This window comes from Montipora foliosa, chromosome 5 (assembly GCF_036669935.1).
Source record: "Montipora foliosa isolate CH-2021 chromosome 5, ASM3666993v2, whole genome shotgun sequence".
Classification (NCBI taxonomy): domain Eukaryota; kingdom Metazoa; phylum Cnidaria; class Anthozoa; order Scleractinia; family Acroporidae; genus Montipora; species Montipora foliosa.
The window spans coordinates 43,189,925-43,216,220 of NC_090873.1; the positions used below are offsets into that span (position 1 = coordinate 43,189,925).

The 26,296-nt window shown below is 39.5% G+C and overlaps 1 protein-coding gene and 1 pseudogene across 1 annotated transcript; both read right to left on the reverse strand.

Annotated features, from left to right (window-relative positions):
* LOC138002784 (uncharacterized) overlaps positions 1 to 9,937 on the reverse strand; it is a 26,442-nt pseudogene extending 16,505 nt beyond the window's left edge.
* A 1,406-nt stretch (positions 9,938 to 11,343) lies between these two features.
* Positions 11,344 to 19,406, reverse strand: LOC138004282 (uncharacterized). Its single transcript, XM_068850758.1, has 6 exons — positions 19,197 to 19,406; positions 17,671 to 17,973; positions 16,602 to 16,919; positions 15,603 to 15,920; positions 14,825 to 15,136; positions 11,344 to 14,260 (listed from the first exon to the last, which is right to left on the reverse strand). Exons 1-6 carry the CDS (start codon positions 19,276 to 19,278, stop codon positions 13,740 to 13,742), a joined length of 1,854 nt encoding a protein of 617 aa, XP_068706859.1. The 5' UTR covers positions 19,279 to 19,406; the 3' UTR covers positions 11,344 to 13,739.
* Between the last annotated feature and the right edge of the window lie 6,890 nt (positions 19,407 to 26,296).

Genomic DNA, 26,296 nt, shown 5'->3' on the forward strand with positions numbered 1-26,296 from the left:
ATCTATACGCTTTATAACACATATGGAAAAGGCGTCTACAGCCAATCAGAGCGATTAGACCTACAGCTAATTTCACATGCGGCGAAGTATAACGATACAATCAACGATAGCCGTAACGGCCCTCGGTCCACCCCCCTAACACGCCAATCACAGAGAAGCTCACTGCCGTGCATCTCCTAGCGTCTCGGGCAAATCGTACTTTTGTTATTGAATTAAATTAAATTTGCCATTTGGCGCTATTGTTAGTGAGTTTTCTTTTCTAATTTACATTCAGAAAACTATTTCAATGAAAATTCGCGTCTTATGTGTAATAAAACAGCTCACGACATAGAAAGTGCTTTGTACGGGTTATATTCACTCGTTGTTTGTGTCAAAACCCCTCACTCGCTCGTTCCTCGCTCGTACGGGTTTTTGACACAAAACAACTCGTGAATACAACCCCCGTACGCCGCACTTTCTATGAAGTAAACTATATTACTGTGTCTACTAAGCATATAGCGGCTCGAATTTCTAAAAATATGGAAAATGAAAAACAACGTCTTTTCTTAACCATGATGTTCCGCGCACGCGCATTTGGGCGCGCGGAGTTTAATCCACTTTTCGGAAAGTTTTTGAACGCTGTTTAAACATTAATTCTTGACATATCAATTCGCTGAGACTCAGAAAACAGAAATGAATTATTAATCTGGAAACATGAATTAAAATCCCTCACCATGTTTGCCCTCGAATCATACGTCAAGGCTTTCAATACAAAGTTCTACCTCTTACGCTATACTCTACACTAACACAAAATTGCACAAGATCGGTTTTAGACCGAATGATCTGTGCAGTTTATGCAAGGCTCAGTCAGAAACTTTAAGCCCCTTTTTTTTATCACTGTTCACATTCCAGACATTTCTGGACTGATTTTTGAGTCTTACTGGCATTTTTTATCCAATCAACGGGTACACCTCTCTTTGGAAAATGTTTTATATGGAATAATATCGCAACAATTCCCTTTACTTAATTTACTCATTGTTATCGTTGGGAAATTGTTTTTTGTGGGACTGCAGAAGAAAGCCAAATTAATCCATATATTACTGGGTTTAAGAACAAAATTGTTCGCAAGTGCGAAACAGAAAGGAATTAAAAACACGAAAGACTATTTTAAAAAGAAATGGGTGCTCATACCAACTCGATAAGCCTACTAGCCTGTTGTTCTACTGTTTGTTGTTGTTGTGGTTGTGTCTGTTTGTCTCTCTCTTTCCAGTTATTTATAATGTAAGGCGTATTATCCTAACATAAAAATCTACCCTTCAATCTTTAATTTCTCAATAATTAATGTGTTGTAGTTCATTGTGGTAAAACATTGATAATTAATTTGTCTATAAATAAATAAATAAATAAATAAATAAAAAAAACCGTCGTCCGTTTGAATGGCAGTGAGTGGTTACATAGCTCTTTGGTAATGTAACAAAAACATGGCTTTATAGAGTTCCAACCCATCGTGCCCGATTTACTTTCGCGGGTTTGAGTCAAATTGCTTCCTACTTTCAATACCATAATAGACATTATGTGTATCATCCACTTTTCCAACAAAAGCACCGAAAATTAACTGAAGTATTGGTCGTAAAAAAAAAGTACACAGCAGAAACCGTGATTGTCTTGCTAACCTCCTGGCAGAATTTCACTTCAGTCTCTTGGCCTCAAGCGAGTGAAAGTGCGAAGGTTTTTTCATTTCATAAGAATTTTAGCTTCAAATTCTTAATTAACTCGTAAAAATATCTTTCGAGCTTTCCTATGCTTAGGAAGAGAGATTGAAGTAAACTAACAAATGATCTCACTTACCCGAATTATTAAACTGTTGACCAAATTGCTGTAGATTCCATCCTTGCGGTAGCATCTCTAACTTTCTTTGCGATTCACCGCTCTCGTTTATCATGGTGAAGTGATCACTTGGTTCATCTTTGGATCGCAAGCGCCGTCCTCTGTACAAGAAAGGGAATTTTAGCAAAAACGACTCGACACCAAAGAAAATATCACTAAATAATATAAACACTTATGCGGTCGTTGCTAATAATAATTGAAATGACTAGAGAACACTGGATTGATAGAAACGCGGTTAAACTAAATACTGAGGTAACGAAAATCATGCTCACATTCTCGCCCAGGCCCCAGTTGTTCAAAATTGGATAACTATATCCACCGCACACCGGTGGCTCAGTTGGTTGAGCACCAGGCTGCCATACAGGAGGTCGTGAGTTTGACTCCGGCCGGACCAACACTTATGGTCTTAAAATAACTAATGATAAAGTGCTTCCTTTGTAAAGACATTTGCAATGGCTAGACTCTCTAGTCTTCTTGGATAAGGACGATAAACCGTAGGCCCCGTCTCACAACCTTTCAATGTTCATAATCCTGTGGGACCTAAAAGAACCCATACACTTGTCACTTGTTCCCGGTGTTGTGGTCTGTCCTCTGTGGTGTAACATGGTTGGGGGGGTAAATGCTCGGAGATACTAACTACACCAAGCTACTCTAAAATCCGAGGATATTAAATAAAGCTAAGTTATGATATGCATGATGTAATATTTAACAATTAGACCCATAGCCTGCAAGGGCGCCCGAAAATGTTGTACTCTTTGCAGGAATAAATGAGTCAAAGTCATCTTTTTGTGTTATATTATTTCACTGTTTTAATATATACTAAAACAACTATTCACCTCAGTGTCGGTGGCTACTGGTGGCTATCTACCACTAGCCACCTTCACTTCGGTGAATAGTTGCTAATTATCCACTGGATACAGTCGAACAACTGGGACCAGAACCTCAAATCTTGTAATGTTACGTTGCTGTATTTTAGATGACAGAACGAAATCAGCTAAAATGCTTTCCTCGTGAGTTTCATCGCGTTTTCGTCTTCTTTAATGATGGAGTTTGTGAAAGCTCAATTGAACATTACGATTAAACGAAGAGTGAACAGACAGATCAACGCACTTCGCGTTTTCAATACTCCTCCTTTTCATTCGAGTCATACGGGAAACATTTTTCTGCAGCTTACATTTAGCCCATTTATTTGGTCTATTAATCAAAGCAGTAATCAGAGGGGATTCCCGCGGTTATGCAAAACGTGTGTGAAACAGAACTAGGCCACGAATTCTCTCCAAATATTTAATACTATCCTTGATTGCCTTCATTTGTGCTCATGGAGGCGAGAATTGGTCACTTCTTGGCGGAATAATTGAAAATCGAGACAGCCGACACTTTAAGGTCCTTTAAGGCTGTGTGTGCAACTTCGCCACTTTGCCTCAAATTCTCCGAGGTTTTTGCTCGGCTTGCGCCTGTTATGCTGAAAATCATTTACACGTACGGAGCTACCAAAGAGTACCCGGGCATCATTTTCTTACAAGTATCTGAACTCTTACCTATGCCAGCAAGTCAATATAGTCCACAATATCCCTGTTAATCCAATACCTATGGCTATAGATCCAACCACTATATACCATAGACTCCAGTCTAAAACGACAAGTAGGCAACTGATCAGTAACACTTTTTAATCGTTATAACGATTCAGATTGAGTTTCATTGCACTCAACGGGCTTGTTGCGCATTCATATGAAAACTGGAACGCTTTGACAAAAAGTAACCATCCTTTTTTTTTTAATTTATTAATTCAGAGGACTTATTTTGAATTTCGTGAAACCAATTTCAAAGCCTTGATTGATTGATTGATTGATTGATTTGCGTTTACTCGGTCACTAAAAAAAACGCCCGATAGAAAGTAAAAAACTTAGCCTTGTTCAATTCATTTGATAAGAGTTGGGAAATTGAAATAATACGAAATTTGGTCTTAGAGAGCGTCTTGCTATAAACAAATTACAAACGCTTTAAGGACTTGTCAAATCAAGTTACCTTCTAAGTTTTAATTAATGAAGCTTTTACGTTCAATTATGCAGGGAAACATAGCTGAGAGAAGATAGAATAGCAAAAGAGCGTACTGGCCCCTGCATCTTTATACAATTTCAGGATTATTTTGTAAATCGGGCTGCGTTTTCATAAATAGCTCAATGATTATGACATGCACATTTAGCGCTAATTTCTGGGGAGAATGATAAAGCGCAACGAGCTTAAGCTAAGAGGCAAGATTCTCTCATAAGAGGGTAAGCAGAGATGAGCACTCGCCTCCAACCAATGTGGCCCGGCTTCGATTCCCAGATCCGGCGTCATAAGGGGGTTGAGTTTTTTGGTTCTCTACTCTTCTTCGAGAGGTTTTTCTCCGGGTACTCCGGTTTTCCCATCTCCTCAAAAACCAACATTTGATTTGATTTGCGTTATTTTGTTAATTTCAGTTTACAGTGTCCCCAATTAGTACTCTAGGCGCTAGAAGACTAGTCACTTAAATAAAGTTCCTTTCCTTTTATACAGTTTCATAATTATCTGGTAAATCGGGTTAAATTTTCAGAAATAGTTCAATGCTTATGCCTACACTTTAAATATTTAGCGCTCTGAAGAATGATTAAAACACAAGGAACTTCAGCTATGAGGTTTTTCTACACCGCGTTTCGACCCACCTGAACCTTGCTCCTCCACTTTCTTCCTAGATGTAATATATGCCATCTGAGAACCCTTATTGGCTACTTGATTGACAGGAACAGGAATGCAAAGCTCTTTACTTGCACAGTCCCCCGCGTAGCAGTTTTCGCCCAAAAGCAAGGCCAGGTCGCACGTCTGCTCAGCGCAACATAGTGCTGCGCATGTCTCAATGCTATCCACTTCCGCTATTTGAGTAAAGTTTCCTGCTCGGAGGCCTCCCAGTAAGGTGTGGTTGTAAAGGATGTGGCTACGGGTGCATTTGGGGATTGATGGATAGCCAGCACCTTCGTCTTCTAAAAGCTCTATTTAAATTGAGAATTGAAAGAACTCTTGATCTGTGTACTCTTCACTCCATTATTTAAACTAGCCCAACACATGTTGACTTCTTATTAGACAACGAATCAACTTTCTCTGTATTGGCAAAGGACAAATTGAGAAAGGACAGAAAGCGGCATTTACGAAGGCGTCAAAGTGTTTGAATGAAGTTGGCACCACAAGAGTTTAAAGAAATGTAATATGTTTCCTCTATAGAAGGAGTGTGTTTCCTTACCTTCCTCTGTAATTTTTGGAGCCCATTTTAGAAAAGCTATTCTGGGGTAGAACCTGGACGGCTGGGCAGGTATAGTTTGACAAACACGATCACTGTAACATGACACGGAGTAACAATAACTTCCCAACATGAAGGCCATGTCACCCTGACCAAGATCACATGACTTGCCAATGCACTCCTGCATATTCTTGGTCTTGCCTAGTGAGGTGAAGTTGCCTGATTTAATGCCTCCAAGCAATGTAACATTCGGGTAGATTTTGCTGGAAGAGCACGTGCTGGTTTTGAGTATAGTGGGGTGGGGAAGTTTGTCGCTGATTATTTCGTGAATTTTCATCGTTGGTACTTCTGGCCTCGGGACGGTTGGCAGGACGTTTGCTATAAGAAAACAAATATCAATTCATGGCTTTTTAAATTATTAAGAAACGAAGGAAACTGAAGCATTCTCTCAAATCATGAAAATGGTCCAAGCTTTTGAAATGGTTCAGATGACCAGACGCGGTGTTCCAGTAAGTTTAAAGGATTTTGTCGTTCGTCCTTTTTATGGTCCGGTCAGGGACATCCTTTGTTGAATACTGAATCCCGTTGGGAAATAGAAAATTCTCTCCCTTTCTGGTGACCAGGAGCTCATTTTCCAAAGCTTGACGTTTCTGCGCCTTCGAATGAAAAGGACCACACTGAATAAAGCATCTTACATGATTGTTTTGAAATAAGCGTTGGTCGTTTCATCACTTATGAAACTTAGCTTTGTGGAAAGCCGTATCGAATTTATTTTACCATAACTCAAACTATACGTTTAAAATACGGAGGTATGTGTAACACTACTGAAAGTACGCACCTTTTCTCGACAGGATAGGGTTAGGTTTGGGTCTTTGCAACTCTCGGCGCCTGATAAAAGCTATCTGGGGTTCATATTTCGTGGGTCTTGCCTTTACCGCTTGACAGAGCTCCTCGCTAAAACAATCCACTGCAATACAGGTCCCTCCAATCATAAAGGCCAGGTCGCATGTCTTGCGCTCACAGCATAACGCAATGCACATGTGCATATTTTTCTCATCACCAAGGTCACTAAAGTTTCCCGCCTTTATCCCTCCCCTTAAAGTCACGTTCTTTAGAATTGGACTCTGTGTGCAATGAAGTTCTTCTTGGGTTGACGGATCCTCTACGGAAACTGAAATGATAGGCTCGCAATGAGTGCAAAAGCTTAACGGGAAAAAAAGCAGGAGGGCTTCTCGCGAGAAAGGAATATTCAAGGTTTCAAGGCTTCAAGGTTTAAAGGTTTTATTTACCATGATTACATATGATGTATCCGATTTAATAAACAAAATACAAAAAAATTGTAAAAAAGGCGAGGAAGCCCATAAAGAAACTATAAGAGCTTATGGAGCTATGGGCTTCCTCAAATTAGACTAAGAAATTAAGTTTAAGATAGCACTGGGACGTAATACAATATATCATTAAAAAGACGAAAGAGTGCACACACACACATTTATCCACAAAAATACAAAATCGTAAATACTTCGAAGAATTTGATGCTACTAACGATAAAGAAGAAATCTTTTAAGGTTTTTGCAAAACTGAGCGGTAGATCCAGATGACTTAATTTGACTGTCAAGAGAATTGAAAAATTTAGGGCCTTGAAAGCGGATTGAAAATTTTCGTATATTAGTTCGAACTAATGGAATATAAAAATTGGAATTGGATGAGTTTCTAGTGTAATAAGGATGAATATAATTAGCCAGTGTAAACATGTCATTAAATGAATTCGGAAGTAAACCTTTAGAGAAGAAAAACATAAACTCGCCTAAATGAAAAAAAACAACATTACTGAATTTTAAAACTTCGAGATCTCGAAAAATAGGATCTGTATGGGAATCAAAGGGAACTTTAGCAACAATTCTAATTGCTTTCTTCTTGAAAGTAACTATTCTTTTTAAGTTAGAATTATAGGTCAATCCCCACACAGAAACGCAGTAAATTAAGTATGGATAAATTAAGCTATAATACAAAATACGAAGAAAGGCTGTAGAAAGGCAAAAACTTGACCTGTACAGGATACCAATGGACTTTGAAATTTTTCTGGATACATTTAAGATGTGAGGTTAATCAGAGAAAGGCGCCAGGTGCCAGAGAGAAAGAGGAATGCACTAAATCCAATAACCCTTATATTGACAGGCTTTCAAAGAAATACAAAACGTTAGAAAATTGCAAACAAAATGCAAACAGCCTCCAATGTCATTAATTTGAAGCTGAAAATTAGCCTGAGAGCAGACGTTTCCTATTTCCTTTGTCCCCTGCGTAAAAAGGCCTCTTTACCGCGCCAACTGTATCATTGTAGTCCTGCTATCAAGGCCTATCAATAAACGAGATGCCTATTACTGACTCTTGTTTGCGCTGACATATATATCAGTGTGAAAATGATTTGTTCTCGTTTAACTGAAAAGTAATTCGAGAAATGACAGAGTTACATGGAATTGCTACGAACTGCTCTGTTTGCACCTGCTTTGATTGGTTGTAGTAATTACTTTGGTATTCTCTAACTTCTCTATTACCTGCAATTTGATCCTTGGCTGGATTAACCACAATGGGTCTCACTGCTGCAATTTTCACCGTCAAATTACTCGATTTGACTGTTTTTATCTCGCAATGTTCCTGACTGAAGCAATCCACTCCATAACAATGCTTTCCAGGCATAAATGCCATTTCGCAATCGTCTTTATCACAACACATCTGAATGCATGTCTCCATGTCGTTTGCCATTCCCAGTCGCGAAAATTTTCCCGCACGCAGCTCGTGAGTTAGTGTAACATTCGTTAGAACTGGACCATGAGGGCATTTCAAAGGTCTAACGTTTGTGATTTCAGACTCCCAGCCTTTGTCTAAAAAGAGAAAATATTATATTTTTTCTGACTAATCCCTCACTAAGGAAGCACGCACTGATTGGCCAATCTTACGGGCTTCATGGTTTTTTCCCACGCAAATCAGTTGACCAAAAGATATAATAAATATCTTACTCACGGCTTATCTCAATTTCTCGGGCAGTACTTCAGTTGCCGCTTGTATTTTTTCAGTACAAGTTATGTCGGTTAGAAAATGGAAATTATTAAGTCACTGGTCATATCTACTGCCAAACGGGCTCATTACGAACTCACAAAATGACCAGATTACAGTTGGCTTGATAGCTCAGTTTGTATAGCATTGCATTAGAATCGCAGAGGACATGGGTTCAAGTCCTGCTCAAGCCTGATTTTCTTGTTTTCCTTTTGTTATAGCCTGTTCCAGGCTCCCAGATAGTCGGGAAAACAAAAACAACTGCGTGTGGGGGCTTGGGTTGAGGCGACCGAAGTCCCCACGTGTTTTTCACACTCGGTTGTTTTCGTTTCCCCGACTATCTGGGGGCCTGGAACAGGATACTTTTTTTAAAACCCATTCTATACCTTTTCTCTACCTTGAATTCAACCTCGTTCCCAGAGTCTCTCTTCTCTGCCTCCACTGTCGTTGAGAAAAGACTCTGGTTCACTGGTCTCGTGGCACTCGTCGACAAACATTTTCCCACTGGGGTAGTGTTTTCGTTTAACTGGGCGAGACGTATTCGTTTGACAAGGCTTTGTTTAAATAAGTAATGTTTATCTTACAATGTAAGTATCAAAAAGGTCAAAAGAGCTGAAGTTATATTTATGCAACTATTGGTGACACAAATTTATGCGTCTAAAATATTCGGGGTCAGAGCTGTTTAAATCAGTTACAGAATTTGTGTGAATTATGTACATTATACTTATTTACACTTTACTACTGAGCAATTTTAGTTTTAAACAATTTTAAAGCGAAATTGATTTGTTTCAGCCATCACGTGCTTCAATGAATGCACTATAAAACAACTTCCAATGATATCGCGTTATACTTCAGTGATATCGATCAAAGGGTAATTTGTGCAATAAATTTACCAATAACGACAGTTTATTCTAGTCTCAAGCTTACATATCCAAGCACATGTGCTTTACGTTTAAGGGAAACTGTAAATTTAATTAAATAAAAATATATTACTAAATTCAAATGCTGGGTAGGACCTCGTATGAAGTTCATTCCCGGAATCGATCCCGGGATGACTTAGTGGATCGCAAATGCTCTCATGACGTCGCAAACACTGCTTCCGTACAAAAACATTTTGACAGACCTTTTAATGAAATTGGACAAGTACGACAAACGAAAATGGATTTGGTTAAATAAACCACTTGTCAACTTGATTCTAACTTCTTCCTCCGCGAGAAAGATTCAATGATAAACCACCGTTAACCATACTTTATGGCATATACAGTATATTACTTCCAGCCCCAAGATGCATAAGTTGACAGAAGTCTTGTTTGTCTGTTTAGACTACTCATTCTACTTCAGTGCTCCAGCGAAATTCTTCAGACTTACCCCTGTCTGTTGTGCAAGAGAACTGTGCAATGCAGAAAAGTTTCATCTACGTCTCATCTGTTTTCTAAATTACTGCTTTTATTTTGCTTTGATGAGATTGAAGAAAACTTTATGGCAATAGGAAACACGATGCTTTGCTCTACACTTTCTTGCTTTGGCAGCGATGCGACCCAATTTAAGATGCACTCACTTACCCGTCAAACCGCGAGAAATCTTGGAAAGCAAACCAAAAACCAGGACCGCTTTTCCAAGGTCCATACCCTTCACGCCACTGTAGTTTCTCGATTCACCGTTGTGTTTCGACTTTTAGGGCGTCTGCAACTTGTTGTGATACGACAAAATTTGGGTGAGGTTGCTTTGCGATGCCCTCATCGTTCCACGTGGTTAGCCTCATTTCCTATGCAACAAAGGCCCATAGCTGCCCTTTTGTTGTTTTCAACTTGGAGTTTTCTCAGCTGTCCCGTGATCTTATTACGTACCACTCCTGTTGCTATGGAGATATACGCTGTTTAAAACAATGGGTGTTTTATCAAAAATAATCTGTCAAACCGATATTGATTTGACGACAGGTAATTAGCGGGTAGTCGTTTGTGATAAGGACAAAGCGTCGGTAGAAAATTGAGCTATCATAAAAATTATTGTTCGGTTGTCTTCGAATGTATAGTTTCATCGGTTGTTGTATCAAAGAGATTTGGGCCGCGATAACAGACTGTGAGCAGTCTCTTGTGCTCGAAAATCGTTGAAACGAACAGTTACTTCAAAATGGCTGAAACTTAGGGTCGCAAAGACAACGGGCATTGGTTAAAGCGAAACGCCAGCGGTATTTGCGACTCGCAGCTTTATCCTTGGTAAGTTCAACTTACGCGTTCGTTTCAACGATCCTAGGGAAAAAGAGAGACTACTCGCAGTCTACCGCGATAACGGCTAGTTAACATTCATTTTCGAATTTGCTTTAATTTTATTATGGTGGTTCCTATTAACTATGGATTACCACCTCACCCCTGTCAGACGATAATGGGTATTACCTTTCCGACGAGGCGATCTCCGGCCCATCTCCCTACTTGCATTCAGTGACCGGAGATACTGACGTCGCACGATGGGAACTAGCTTCGTCATGACTATCGAATTGTATCCACCCTATCGGGATCCCTCAGTCCCTACGTGACTGTAGATACTGTCCACCGAAAATGTCACAAAATCACTGAAATCCCCTTTCAGGACGGTGCCTACTAATTCAAAGGTAATTTTGCCCCGGTTTATGATTATGCGGGAAATGTAGATCTTAACAAGTGCTATTGAAATCGAAAAAGAAAATTGGGGGTAACCGCGCATTTTTCTAAGATAATTCATGGACAATGTTTGTAAAAAGCTTAAAAATACAAAGCAATGTATGGCGTTCTTTCTCAAACTAAAGCTTAATTATCTCTGAAAAATGCATGGTTGCCCTCAATTTTCTTTTTGAATACCAAGAGTACTTGCTAAGTTCTGTTTTCTCCGCATAGTTTTAAACCGCGCAAAATACCCATGTGTTAGTAAGAACCGCCAATAAGCCCAGTATCGTTAGATGAGCAGAACGTATGCGCAATAATAATAGTAGGCACCGTTCTTGAAGGCTTTAAAGGAAAACAAAACCCGAAGTTTATTTGATTAATTCTACAAGGAAGAGAGTAAGTTCGAAAACGCATTCTTAAGACCTCTTCCTGTAACGTGAAACGTACCCTCCCAATTGGATCACGCCATGTTAAAACTAAGCTTACACTAAAACAAACAGAAAATGCAGCTTTTCTCCTATGATAATTCTTTATTTCAAGCTTATTTTAAAATACAAAACTATGCTTTTTATAAACATATGTATAAAAAATATACAAACAGTATTAAAACTATTATATTAACTTGGTTGTTATGGCAACATTTTTAAGCAACGACAACACCGACGAAAACACCTTAAGAAATATCACTGCACTGTAATCGAAAGTCTACAAGTAAGTACCATAACTAGGCCGATATTGAAATAAAGATAGAGAGTGACCGATTCACTTACATCTTATCTTGCGCCGTTCACTTAGACTTAGAACGTAATAAATTTTAAGATTCCAATGCAAGTTGCTGTGTTGCAGAGTATGGAAAGGAAATGCATTCAAATACATGCTACACCTTCTTAGCGTTGCCGTTGCCGTTTCCGTTGCATTAAACGTCGTAGCTGCTTTCAATTGGCTGTGGCAAAAATCGAACCGAAACATTTACTCTGATTAATTACAATAACCCAAAAATAGCACTAATTTCGTGTGACTTGCCCCAAGCGCTGGAAATAGGCAGCTTCAAGTCGAGATTGGTTTTTCTTCTCTCTGGTGAAAGGGCAGGGTGAGATTTTTCAGTCAATCGCAATCTAAATCGGGTAACTTATGCCTTTCGATATATTTAAATTCAGCTTGAAAGAGAGGTTTAGAGGACAAAGACAAAGTAAAGTGGATGATATGCAAATATTTTTCACCATCATTCCAAGGTGTTTCTACCGTTTTTGTCCTCACTACCTCACTACCTCACCATCAAGCTGAATATTTGATATTTTTACCAAAACTGCTTGTAATCTCGCAATCTGATTGGCTAATTTGCCGTTGTCGATAAGAGTCCAGACAACGCCACTCGCGTCATGCTTGCGTCAAGTTGTCACGCAATGTAATAGCCAATCAGGAAGGCTCATTTTGGGAAATAAACCAATCATATTGCGACAAAGTTATAGACAACGCTTGCTCTTTCTTTGAGTTATGATTTTGGTCACGCTCTGAAATAAAAACTTTCATTGGCGTTGGCACTGAGTCCACAACATTTTGACCACTGTGATGACGAATATCGTTGTCGATAAGAGTACAGACAACGCTGAACCACTTTCGATTTGTGAATTCGAAAATGGCCTATTCAAAACCACATATACTACTCACTCTATGACTGGCCAAATTAACGCCCTGCAATTAACCTTGAGGTCCGATTTACCAAGAGAGGCTATAATCGTTTTTCTACCATTATTTCTTGGTCCGGACTGTTTGTAACGACACCCTTTTTTTAAATTTACAGTATCATGCTTGCCGTTCATGCCCCAAATTGTAGTGGAACTCAGCTTTCAAGTAAAATCATGCTCTAAATATGTTTCAATGAATTCTCAAAGAAAACTGGAAGTATATGGATGAATTTCCCAAAGGTATCCTCATGATACCTTGCGGTGTAGATCCAAACGACGATACTTCCATATTATTGGTCTTCACCACTTTGAACAAATAAAATATATTTTACGCAATAGTACATAGTCTATTTTACAATAAAAGTAAAGACGGACAGTGAAAACGGTTTTTGACCTATGAGGAGGTTTGCAACCAATTTTGAAAGACACAGATGACGATGGTGTAATGTACAATTGCTTGTGGACGTAACAGAGCTAATGATAAAATCCTTTGTTCATGTCATCCAACATGCATGGAGGGGATTACCTAACTTCAAAACGACTTACTCCTTGCCTTCCAAAGGCCATTTGCACTATGGGGTGAAAAATGGCCCGTCAAAATGCTCTCTCACTCTGATTTCTCTGCTCTCCTGAGAGCAAAAAGACAATCAATAGAATTTTTCTGACAAGAGAAGCCACTATGGTCTTGGCCTATTCAAGAAAAACGGCTAATTGAATTGTGCGAGACATTATTCCAAAGTAACTTGATAGTTTTAACACTCTTGAAACAAGCACGCATACACGCACACAAAAGTGTTCTACTCCAAATAGTCATAGTTTTAACCAAATTTCGACCCTTTTTAGTGGTTTACTTTTATTAAGCTGTGGATTAAAAACCTTGTAAAGCAGAACCATCGAAATGTTATCCGGATGTCGTAAGTGTTTACTCTTACGGTCTTTCCTCACTTTGTGACTGGAAAACATAAATCCCGTATCTCGAGCTAAGAGCAGATACTTTTAAATGATAAAGGGTGTTTGTTTTAACCACTGATGGCAACGGTGAAGAGTCCCCTTGAAAAGGTCAATATGAAGGTTGCTTGGCAACGGAGAAAGAACAACCATAAAGGACACAGTTGTCTCTTGCCACTGCATGTACCGCGCGCGAACGTTGCATATGAGACAACACGACCAGGCTCAGTAGGAAACAGATTTGACCGCGTAACCTGTGGAGTGGGCAGCTTTCTTCAGTTGCATAACGTACTTACTTTACTTCCTCGTCAGCCAATCATATTTGCTTCTTCGATTTGCTTTTCTGTGTATTCGACACTTGAATCTGTCCTTGCCTACATTTCGCTCAATGTTACTTGCTCTCTTGTCAATGAACCGATCTTGAATAGCTCTTCGTTTTAAGCGTTTACTCCGACGAGAAATCACTGGTGTGACAGTCAATTCACTCTTTGTTCTCGCATAAATGTAAACAAGTTTTGGGTTGTAAATCGATGACCTCGCTTTCACTGCCTCACAAAGTTTTTCTTCGAAACAAGTCACAGAAAAGCAATTATTCCTGAGCATAAACGCAACATCACAAGTCTTTGAGATACAACAAATCTCCACGCATGCCTGCATGTTTGGGACTTTGCCTCGATCCCGAAAGCGACCCGCGGTGATCCCACCTCGTAAGGTGACGTTTGTCATAACTTCACTGTTTGTACAGTAGCCTTCTTCTTTTGTGTCCAGGTCATCTTGAGTATCTTGGCTGGGTCTTTCGGCCTCAGCTTGTGGAAATTCTTTAATTAAAATAGGGTGAAAATGATAAATGATGAAGGAAGATGACCAGTCATAAACGCAGAGCAACTTACAAGACACTTGGCGGGTGAAACTTAAAAAAAAAAAAAAAAAAAAAAAAAAAAAAAAACCAATATCAGCTGCTCATCCTGCCCCGAAAAAAATGTTGGTTCAAGTGGCACTTGCTACCTCAAAAACGAGATTTTACAAATGACAAATGACGATGGGAGGTAAGTGACAAGTGACAAGTAACAAGTTAAGTGACAAGACGCATGACATGCCTCCCATGACATTAAAAAGAAGACAAGTGATGCATCAGTGACAAACAGATCAGTGAAGGAAAGACTGTATCTCAGAGTCTAAACATAAAATAAAGAGGCTACAAAATCTCCCAATTATATTCGGACAGTTCAAAGATCTACATTATTTAAAACTTATACAGGATTTGCATAAAACCCCTACACATCAACTAATTCGTTTTCAAAACTCATTAAAAAGCCAGAGCATACGAAGTCACGTGATCAGTGACCGTTAAAAGACAGGAAGAGGGTGTAAATAGTGCGCACCTTGCTTGGTATTTCTTTCGATGTCTCTCCTTACGTAAGATAACCGAGGGTAAAAATCGGATGACGGTGCTGGCACCTCCTCACAGAGCTCCTCGGTCGCACACGTGATCGAGTAACAAGAATCACGGAGCATCAGCGCTATGTCGCACGTGTTGCGCTTGCAGCACAAGTTCACGCACGCCTCCATGCCATCCACGTGGCCAATGGGCGTAAACTGGCCTGCAGAGAGTCCACCTCGGAGTGTGACGTCATAGGATATGACACTTGGTCTGCAAGAGACTCCGCCTCCAATTGAAATCTTTTGTGGAAGAACTGGATAAGCGCGAAGTTCAGAGTATCAGCAAAAAAAAAAAAAAAGGGGGTGTAAATGACAACAAAAATCAACTTTTCTCTAGCAAATGCTCTGTCTGGTCTTCAAAAGTTGCAGATAGGTACTAATCCAAGGTTTGAAATATTGTACCTTACGATTGTTTTAACCTGATTCTCGACATAACCTCTTCTGGGTTTCTTAGATCGGACACATGTGGGATGTCCAATAACAACACTGCTAATTATAATAAATGGAACTTGAAGTCATAATTATTTTGCGCTTGTATTGGGCAACCTACTATCAAGGTCTTAAAAGAGGACAACAAGCAGTCTCGTTGTGCAGAGAAGAAGTCTCAAAGATTTCAACTTCATTTCTCAAGCACAAGGACACGCCTGCTTTGACGAGTGACGAAAGTAAACCATCATCCCCAATCCACGCTTTCCTCTCTCATTTTTTAACTCAACTCACCTTCTTCGTCTCTTGCTGTTATATATGAAAGTCTTGGACTCAAATTTGTCAATAATCCTGACTTGCGAGCTAGGACCGCCTGACATAACTCCTCATTGTAACAGTTGACTGCGTAACAATTCGCTTCTAACATGAGTGCCACGTCACAATCCTTTCGTCCGCAGCACATCCGAATGCATGTAGACATTTCGCTTATTTTTCCCAAGTCAGTGAAATTACCGGCTTTAACTCCTCCTCTTAGTGTAGAGTTGTACTGTACATCGCTATTTTTGCAAATTAACTTGGAGTTTGTTGTTGGGAGGTTGTTTAAAGTGATGGCTGTAAGTAGATAATAAATGGTTGAGATTAGTACATGTAACTGTTTTTTTTTTGCGGTTCAAACATCTTAACAGCTCAGTTTAACTCATCATTGATCAGTAACTTAAACATGAAATATGCCAAAAAATAACTAATGTGCCAAAAAATAACTAATGAAAATAATAAAGGCCCCTAAGCTCTGTGCACTTTCTTTCGCAAAAGTTAAATCCCAGCAACAACACATCCTATGCCTTTTTCCTCGGGTTTCACTTTTCAGAGGGTACCAGGGACCTGTTCAGGATTCTTGAAAAGGAAGATCTGTAAAACATCTTTTAAGTATTTCAAAAGCTGAAAAAAGGTTTTCAAGTTCCTCAACGAACATTTTATAGATCCATTTAAAGACCCAGCTAAGATCCTGAAGTCTAGTGAGTAAGTATATTGGACTTAAGAAGAATTGAGAAATGATTCTTTATATATTTTTTTACATATCTTGGCAAGATATTTGAAGACCCATAACTATCCTGGCAAAGTGTTTTTGAGTAAATTCTTTGAGATTTTCACGAAGACTCTGCGAATGATGGTTAAAACATTAGTTTTCACCATTGTGGAGCAGATATTTTTTATGGTGCTGTACCCAGTTTTACAGAATATCAACAGAGTTCAGTTTTCATTACAAAGGGAAACCTCCAGGCGCATACTTACCTGAGTCTTCCGTTACATTGGTAACCCATCTTTGCACAAACGCTACAGTGGGCCTGTAATTCTTCGTTTCCGTTTTAACGGTCTTACACAGTTCCTTGTTGTAACAGCCCACAAGGAAACAATGTCCTTTTATCAACATGGCTAAATCACATTTCTCGGAAACGCAGCAAAGTCTTGTACACGAGTCGAAATTCTCCACCGTTCCGACATCTGTGAAATGTCCAGCTCCTATTCCACCTTTCAGGGTGACTCCTTCCTCTGCCTCGATTTCGGTACATTTGAGATTCTGTGGCATTGGTTGAGAACGGCGGATGTTCTCTGTTGAAAAAAAAAAAAAGAATTTACAAGCATAGTTGTAATCATGTCTTCTTAGTGACCTCAAACTACTGAGCAGTTTTATCTTAAGTTTTCGCACTTAGTTTGCTTTTCAGGCTAACTTTGTCTCAAAACACCGCGTAACAGTCACTGTGTGAGTGCTCTCACCACCGCGACTTCCCTGCTCTCCTGCCTGTAGCTGTTTTGTTAACCCTTCCTACCAGTTGCAATGAAGCTTCAGTTGAAATTCACAGCACAAGGAAACCTATATTCGACCAAATATCCTTATTGTTAGCGTATTAATCACGATGGATCACAAATTACTGAATGGAATATTACTGCAGTGTGTGCACAGGAACAAAAGACCCTTCAAGTTGGTTTCGACAGCCGATGAGACTCTGGCTGTCACATTAATGACAATAGGTGACGTCAACCATTTCTTCGCTATTCTTGGCTTGCACTCTTGTAATTAGACGGCCATTTTGGTGTACAAAACAAAAGCAAGATGTCGCTATCGTCTTGCATAATAATAGAGCTGTATTCCCAAGACTTTTCGCTATTGTTCAGTACACCAACATGGAAGCCATGACGTCAGATGAAAATCAAGCATGACTCCATTGTATTGTCGGTAGCATCATCATGCTATTGCGTTGAGTACAACTTCCTTCCTTTATCCTTCTCCTCCTTGATTTTCCTGTATCTAACTTTATTTTACTATTCGTATCACAAAACGCAAACCAGAGCTTTGTCCTACCTTCTCCTGTAATTGTGACGTGTGAGATCATCAACGAAGATGGAGCTTTCTTCGCCGGTACAGCAGTGCATAACTCCTCGCTAAAGCATTGCACTCCATAACAATTTTTCCCAGACATCAAAGCGACATCACAGCCTTTTTCCTCGCAGCAGAGTCGAATGCAGAGTTGCATGGCAACGAACTGCGCTAATTTCTTGAATGAGCCGGCGTTTATTCCTCCTCGTAAGGTCACGTTTTGCTGTATTGGACTCTGCAAGCACGACTCAATCGGCCCGGTTGTATGGTGAGTAGTGTTTGATGATGCTATTGGGTTGAATTCGCGCACAGATCGTTAGAGTGCATTCCTGATATACTTTTAACTTTTTAGCACAGTCTAATATTGGGAATAAGGTTGAAACGATGATGTTGAAGGTTAACAGTATGAAAGGCAATGCAACACAATAAATTGGGCTCCCAATTATCTTCCACATGTTTAAACGCTTTGCTCTTTGTATTTCTAAGATTTCAACATCTCCCTTGCTAATGGCTGTAGCAGCCATTAGCTAAGGTAACAATGATTGTACGTCAGATATGAAATGAGATAGCTATAATCATCTCATATCCAACAAGCGCGGGTGGAATAAATTAATTGTTTTATTAAAAACACTAACAAATTGCGGATAAATCTTCCCTTTTTCAAAATACAAGACGACTGTTGCATGCAGTTACAGATATTTGTAGAGCATGGTATTATGGTTTACCATGATGGTTAAGCCAAACAAAACACTAGAATTGCATTATCCAATAATCTAGTTTTTAATAATAGCCTTTAGATCTTACTGAACTCAAGGGCATGCCAAGACCACCACGAAAGCAGCCTAGCTGTATCGAGTTTGAAGTGCTGGTTATCACACGTAGTCACGTGCTGTCCTTTCTTTCCCCTGAATAAGCTTTTATTCGGAGGAGAGAAACGACGACCAGAAATGTGTCTGCATGCATTCGCAGCCTAACGATCAAAATTCGTGTTTGCGCCTTACGGCAAAGAGCAAGCTGCAAGGTGCGGCATGCTCTAAGACTGTAAATGATTTCCTTATTCCAGCTTTTTCCGAGTCAATCTCATTTTTCCCGTGGTTATTGCTAACAGGCTTGGAATAAGTTGAATTAGATTGAATAAATGCCATTCACTTTTGGAACCGAGCAAATTTCAGCCTGATCACCAGCGTTTGGAGCAAACGTGATTCGAAATCTCTTTGTTGGCGTAAAAGTAGCATTTCACTAAGAAAGCCATCTCAATCATATTTTCCAGCGACATTGCTCATTAATTAAGTAACACATGGGAAGTAAGTGCTTGACGAGCTCGATATTAGCATTTTGAGTCGGCAGATCACTGCTCGCGTGATTGACACAAAGCCTGCATTTTTTCAAGCCAGTAGAATTTTTAAGCGATTCTTCAACAGTCGCAACGTTAATATCCATAGAAATGCGAAGTAAAGAAAAGCAGCTACGTGTCTTAAAATATAAAAAAAAAACATAAAAAAATATTTCACCTTTTGTGGTGTTTATCTGGGATACCAGTAGTATAAGAACCAAACTGTCGGCGAGAATACAACACAAAAATCTCCTCTTCATGGTACCATGACTGGTTATTTTGCAGGAACAAGGTGCTTTCACCGAAACTACATCCTCAACAAATTCCCTTGGGCTATCCCATATTGAGTTCTTCAGTAAATTGATGCATTTCTTGCCAAAACTCTTGCGAAAACCAACTTTTCCGTCGTTCGACGTCTGCTTCTCAACGAAGTCTTTAATCATTAATTATCCTCGAGGCATAACCTAATCTGACCTAACCAGTGCTTATATTGTTCGCCAGAGCTTACAACTGGTTGTTTTTCGCTTGTAGTTTCGACTCAGCGATTTCAATTAAATCGGTGCAGAGCTCTTTAAATAGTATATAGTTTTAATTAGTGCTGTGTGCTCCACCAGGAGTCTTTATACGCGCGCGTGACTTGGATAATCGATGGTCATCGATGAAATCTTATGATTGGTGATTCAACCCAACAATTTATTTGAAGAAATTGATCACAAAAATTAAGTTGCTTTTTTTCCGCCCAGCCGCCGAAAGCACATGCTGTGAGGAGTGAGACGTCAAGTTAATCAACCAATCGATACGCTACTCTACGATACGATAACTTTATTTAGAAAAGCAGACGCAATTAACCTTTTACAGATTTATAACCTGAGGCCCTTAAAAGTATACCACGGAGGACAGACCACAACACCCTACTCTTTGCGAATTGTGTGTGGGTTCTTTTACCGCCCACAGGGTTATGAACATTGAAGGATTTTGAGACGTAGCCTGCAGTGTACGGTTTATCTTCCTTACCCAAGAAGGCTAAAGAGTCTAACCATTTGCAGATGTCATTGCTATGGCAGCACTTTCTCCTCAGTCATTTAAAGACATGAGATCTTACCGGAGACTGAAGAACTTGTTTTTCTATTTGATTTAACACTGGTTTGCTTTAGACTGAAAACAATGGTTGATGTTCTTACAACAATCGACAGAGGACCCTCGCGTCTCTTGCCTTACGACGTGGTTATTACAGCTTTACGTCCCGTCACATCGTTGCCCGAACTGGATGAACTGAACCAGGAAAAACTTGGAACTCTGGTTGCATCAACTGAGAGGACGACTAAGAGCTTTGCTTTTTTCTCTCCCTACCTCGGCCAATTCCCTTTTATCAACTCAGTCAGTTGAGTCTCATTCGCACACCCACTAATGCATCTGGGTTGCAGCGGTCATGAGTGCAAATCCTGTTCAATTTTAATTCTGTACTAATTTTTGCAGGCTGAACACGCTTTTTTTTTTCACATTTCAAATATGTCTAACACATATAGTATTCTTGATCACAGTATCCCCAAAGATCATTACCTTCTATTTGCGTTCGACATTCATAATGGAACGCAATTTCATGGTTATCCTGTGCATTGGGTGAGTTGTAGCAATTTCATCTGCTTTTTCGGTGCCATCTTGAATTTTGTCCCTCATATATCAAAATAACAATCTTGCACCTCATGATGGTTTGTTCCCATTAGATCTTTTTCGTCTCTAGCTTTCTCCTTTGCTTTCAAATTACGTTAAACAGTGGCCCCAGTATGTTTAAGTGAAACTCTTTCAGCCACATGTTTGTCAGCAATAAATTATTATTGACATTTCTTTTCAAAACAATTTAAAATTTCAACATTTCCTTATACTGCGCGTTGGCTTGATAGCTCAATTGGTATGGCACTACATCAGTACTGCAGAGGTCATGGTTTCGAATCCCGTTCAAGTTTCAATTATTCTGGGCCCCAGATGGGATTCCAGCTTTAATGTGACTGCGCGATGCAGTTATGAGCTATGCTGTCATCAGTCGTCATTTGACTCTGTAGCTGCGTGATGCAGCTCGAGTCAAAGAACCACATTTCACCCAGCTTACTCGCCATAGAGTCTCCAGTAGCTCAGTGGTTAGAGCATCCGACTAGATCACGGAGGGTCGTGGGTTCGAATCCCATCTGGGGCTCGGATTTTTTCCGAGTTCCCAGTGGGTTCTATCAACATCTCATTTCTCATGATCCTCTTTTGTACCTGGGTTGAATGCGTACTTTGGCTAGTAATTAATCCCGGCCCTATAAAAGGATTGAAAATACATATACTTACCTAATGTTTCGAATCATCTTATCGGTTTCTGTATTCATACACTTACCCATTCATTCAGTCATTCAGTCATAGTAAAGGAACCAAGGACTGTACTATGCAATTACCTGCTCGAATTCTCGAACTCCGTGAATGAAGCTATGATCCTCGTAGTAAATAGCTGCGAGAATCAGAGCTTCACTTAATTTCACATATATATATATATATATATATATATATATTGAGGGCACATTGTATACATATTGTATATATATATATATATATATATATATAGAAACGTGAAAACCTTATCTTTGAGTCGAAGAGTGCTCTACAATCTTGGAGCTTTATAATTACTTGCGTAGGAAAGGAAAAATTAAAACATTAAAACACTACAGATCTGTTTCGAAAGGGCCTGATGGTCCTCTCTCGTCAGGTGCATAAAACACTGCCTGGCTAACTTTCCTTTTATAAGTTGATGGTTCAAGCATTCCTTATCAAATATTTGGTTGCGTGCCGGCACGCACTCGCCAGTTCGTTCCTTTTGTTTAGGGTGCCTGCTCCCGGTTTACAGATGATGAAAAATTTTTCCGTAATGCAAAGATTACATCTCTTTGTTACGTTTGAATAAGGTCTGGCGCGAGCCAGTACTTTCCAGGTTATAGCAAATTCCGTTTTGCTGTCCTTTAGGGACCAGATGTGTTTGCTCAACTCCGTTGCGTTCCTTTTGTTCTTATTTTTAAATGAAGCCGTGTGGTTTCGGAACCTTGTTTTGAATTGGTTCGCGGTAAGCCCGATATATGTTTCCTTTCCCATGGCGCTTTCAACTGTTGCTTGGTAGACCACGTTTTGGATTAAGCAATCACCACTTAACGGACAAGAGTGTTTGTCTCTGCAATTGCATGATTTTTCTTGTGATTGAGAGTTATTCACGAGGGAGGACTTGTTGTGGGCGCTGATTTTTCTTTCCAAATTTGGCATGCACGAATAGCTCACTTTCAAAGTGTTCCTGTTAAAGATTTTTCTTAGAGGGTGCCCTGCTGAAAAGGATTCTTTTACGAAAAATCAGCGCCCACAACAAGTCCTCCCTCGTGAATAACTCTCAATCACAAGAAAAATCATGCAATTGCAGAGACAAACACTCTTGTCCGTTAAGTGGTGATTGCTTAATCCAAAACGTGGTCTACCAAGCAACAGTTGAAAGCGCCATGGGAAAGGAAACATATATCGGGCTTACCGCGAACCAATTCAAAACAAGGTTCCGAAACCACACGGCTTCATTTAAAAATAAGAACAAAAGGAACGCAACGGAGTTGAGCAAACACATCTGGTCCCTAAGGACAGCAAAACGGAATTTGCTATAACCTGGAAAGTACTGGCTCGCGCCAGACCTTATTCAAACGTAACAAAGAGATGTAATCTTTGCATTACGGAAAAATTTTTCATCATCTGTAAACCGGGAGCAGGCACCCTAAACAAAAGGAACGAACTGGCGAGTGCGTGCCGGCACGCAACCAAATATTTGATAAGGAATGCTTGAACCATCAACTTATAAAAGGAAAGTTAGCCAGGCAGTGTTTTATGCACCTGACGAGAGAGGACCATCAGGCCCTTTCGAAACAGATCTGTAGTGTTTTAATGTTTTAATTTTTCCTTTCCTACGCAAGTAATTATATATATATATATATATATATATATATATATATATATATATATATATATATGATCCGTTTCATATATCGTTTCATCGTTGATTGATTCCTCACGGGAACGCTAGAACCCACAAATTACTAGCTCCCAACGTCAGTGGCTTCATAGCTCAGTTGGTTAGAGCGTCGCACCGGTCTGAACAACAACAACAACAACGTTTATTACATACAAGCTGGGTGGAGCAAAGATAAAATACTTAATTAATATATTTACAATGACAAAGATTACGAAAGGAAATAATTATTATTTAAGACAAGAGCGATTGAATGTTTCTATGATAAAGATGTGAGGTACTGCAATGGAATACAGATTGAGATTCTAGTTAATTGATGGCTGACAATCTTAAGATTTAATAATATTTAGCGAAAAGGTTTACTCTAGATGAAGGCTATCACAAATATCAAGTTAAGATTCTTTCGAATAAAAGAACAGAGGGATGAGCAGTAGTAGGTTATTCGTTAAGTGCATTTAAAGTGATCAATTGAGATAAGAATATCTATTATTTTAAGACCAATATCATTTGTCAAAATGCTTTATTCTATGAATAATTTTGCAAGTTTCTAGATAAGAGTTTTCAGAAATTAAAATATCGAAAAGTAAACTTGTTATTTTCCTAGTGAAGTCATTCTTTCTAAGATTTCTTAGCGTTAAGGGGATTCCATTACAGATGGTTGATCCAGTTCGTGAGAAGAATTTAGTTGAATTGAGAGTCTAGAGCTTTGCGTATAGAAATCGTTTAAAGCAGAGGACCGAGTGTAATGGGAATGCATATTAGAAATATCTTGAAACGGCTTTTGAATTCTACTAGGTGCTATTTTGTGCCTAACGTCATACATTAAATTAGCTGTGATCTTAAAAAAGGAACATTTCAACGGTAAAACACCGGTTTCGATAAATAAATTTACTGCGTGTTGTTTGAAATCAGAAAAGTAAATAAATCTAAGAGCAAGTTTTTGTAATTTAAGGACCTTCTCAAGATGAGACTTACAGGCTTGGCCCCAGGCTAACAAGCCATAGGTTAAATGTGGTGAAATGAGTATCGCGAGGTCACGGGTTCAAACCCCGTTGAAGTCCTGAATTTTCCATGCTTCTGCTGCTTCTGTACGCTATTGCCAAAATTGCGTTTATAGCTGCTAGGATCATAGCTTCGCTTGATTTTATATCCGCAGTTTAATATATGGTTCATTTCATATTATATCATTCCATCATTGTAAATTAAAAAACACTGCTATAAAATGAATGAAATTGGTGACACCAGGAGCCCAAATTACTCGATTTCTTCAGTTCCAGCACAAGATTGATGATTGATTGATCACTTTATTTACCCCTCTTGCTGAATTACAAGGGCAGCAGCAACTATATTATTGATATTTATAAGTACAAAAATTGTTCGTTCGTTTAGTCCTGGCAAAAACTTTAACACCGCTATTAACAACAGAGCCAGAGCGATGAGAATACCCGTGGTGGTTTTGAAGGGAATGGGTATTAGGTCTCAGCTGACCAGACATTTCGCGGGCCAATTACATAGCGGCGGCTTATTTATCCAATCAGGCCTCAGTTGTTAAAAGGCTGTGTAACTTTATCCAGTGGACAACTCACTATGCAGAATATAAAAGTCCTTCTCGTTAACCTTAGTGAAGATTTTCGTACAAGCCTTTACTTCGATGAACTCAGAATGTGCATAGTCAACAATTATTCTACGGGGGCGCGCTGGATGTGAAGTGATAGATAGCCAGCGATGAGCGTAACGCTGAGTTGGTTATAATCATTTTATATCCAGCAAGGCCGAGTAGAATATTGTTTTTCTTAAAAACTCCACGATCAACAACTCTTCCACAATGATGAATTTTGTTTACCCACGGAACACCTTAAGAGCGCTCAGGAGCTCGTTCAACATGTTACCGTGCATTCCGGACCGAATTGCAATTTGGCAGTGTTAGTTTTTGAGGAGAGGAGAAAACCGTCGAATTACATGTCGAATTACAGGTCTGAGACAGCGGGAAAGATTGGCAGCACTAAGCTTTGTGAGGTTTATTTGCTAATTATCGTTAGAAGCGGTCATCTTTGAATGTCGTTCGGAAAAGAAAAGAAAAAATCACTTTGTCCAATCACACAGAAGCGGACATTCATTTTCGACAATCATTGCGCAAACCAAACAACAAAGGTCCAGCATGCGCTGCGCGGGAGGCAGGAGCAAGTGCAACCTTGAGATCCGAAGATTCCAGGTTCAAGACACGTTCTGACCACTCGTTGAATTACTGGCAGTCCCTGGTTCAACTTCTTGTCTGCCGTGACTGGTAAATAGTCAACTGGTTTGCCGCCGACCAGTTGGGATTCTTAAAAGTTTTTTACCAGTTTCAGCATTTGGACTCCTTTAATTTGACTACTGTCTGTTTTGTTGTTATGTGGTCTCATTGATCAGTAGTCCATTCAGAAGATTACGCCAAGCCGACCACAATGCTGAAGGAAAGGCCAGACTACAACACCGGGAACTACATGCCTACTCTTTTCGACTAGTGAGTGGGATCTTTAACGTCTCACAGAGTTTATAAACATTGAAGGGTTGTGAGACGGGGCCGACGGTTTAAAGTCCTTATCCGAGAGAGAACCAATCACGAGAGGCATTGGCAGCACTTTCTCCTCAGTTATTTTAAGACCCTGAGTGTTGGTCCGGCTGGAGTCGAACTCACGACCTCCCCGATGCTCAACCAACTGAGCCACCGGTGCGCGGTGTTTTTCTGTTCAATGTAATGTAATGTAATGTAAATCTTTATTTAGACACGGAGAATCATCACTTAAGTTGATAATTAAAAATTAAAACTTGTACAACTGCTTTACATGATTGCCGTGTGGGAATCCGATATCTCAGATACTTTCTTAATACCCCGTTTAATGTTGGGAGTATTAGCTACTAGCTACTCTAAAAATCCGAGGGTAAATAATGACACTTACTTTACTTTACTTTACTTCACTTCACTTCACTTCACTTCACTTCACTTCACTTCACTTCACTTCACTTCACTTCACTTCACTTCACTTCACTTCACTTCACTTCACTTCACTTCACTTCACTTCACTTCACTTCACTTCACTTCACTTCACTTCACTTCACTTCACTTCACTTCACTTCACTTCACTTCACTTCACTTCACTTCACTTCACTTCACTTCACTTCACTTCACTTCACTTCACTTCACTTCACTTCACTTCACTTCACTTCACTTCACTTCACTTCACTTCACTTCACTTCACTTCACTTCACTT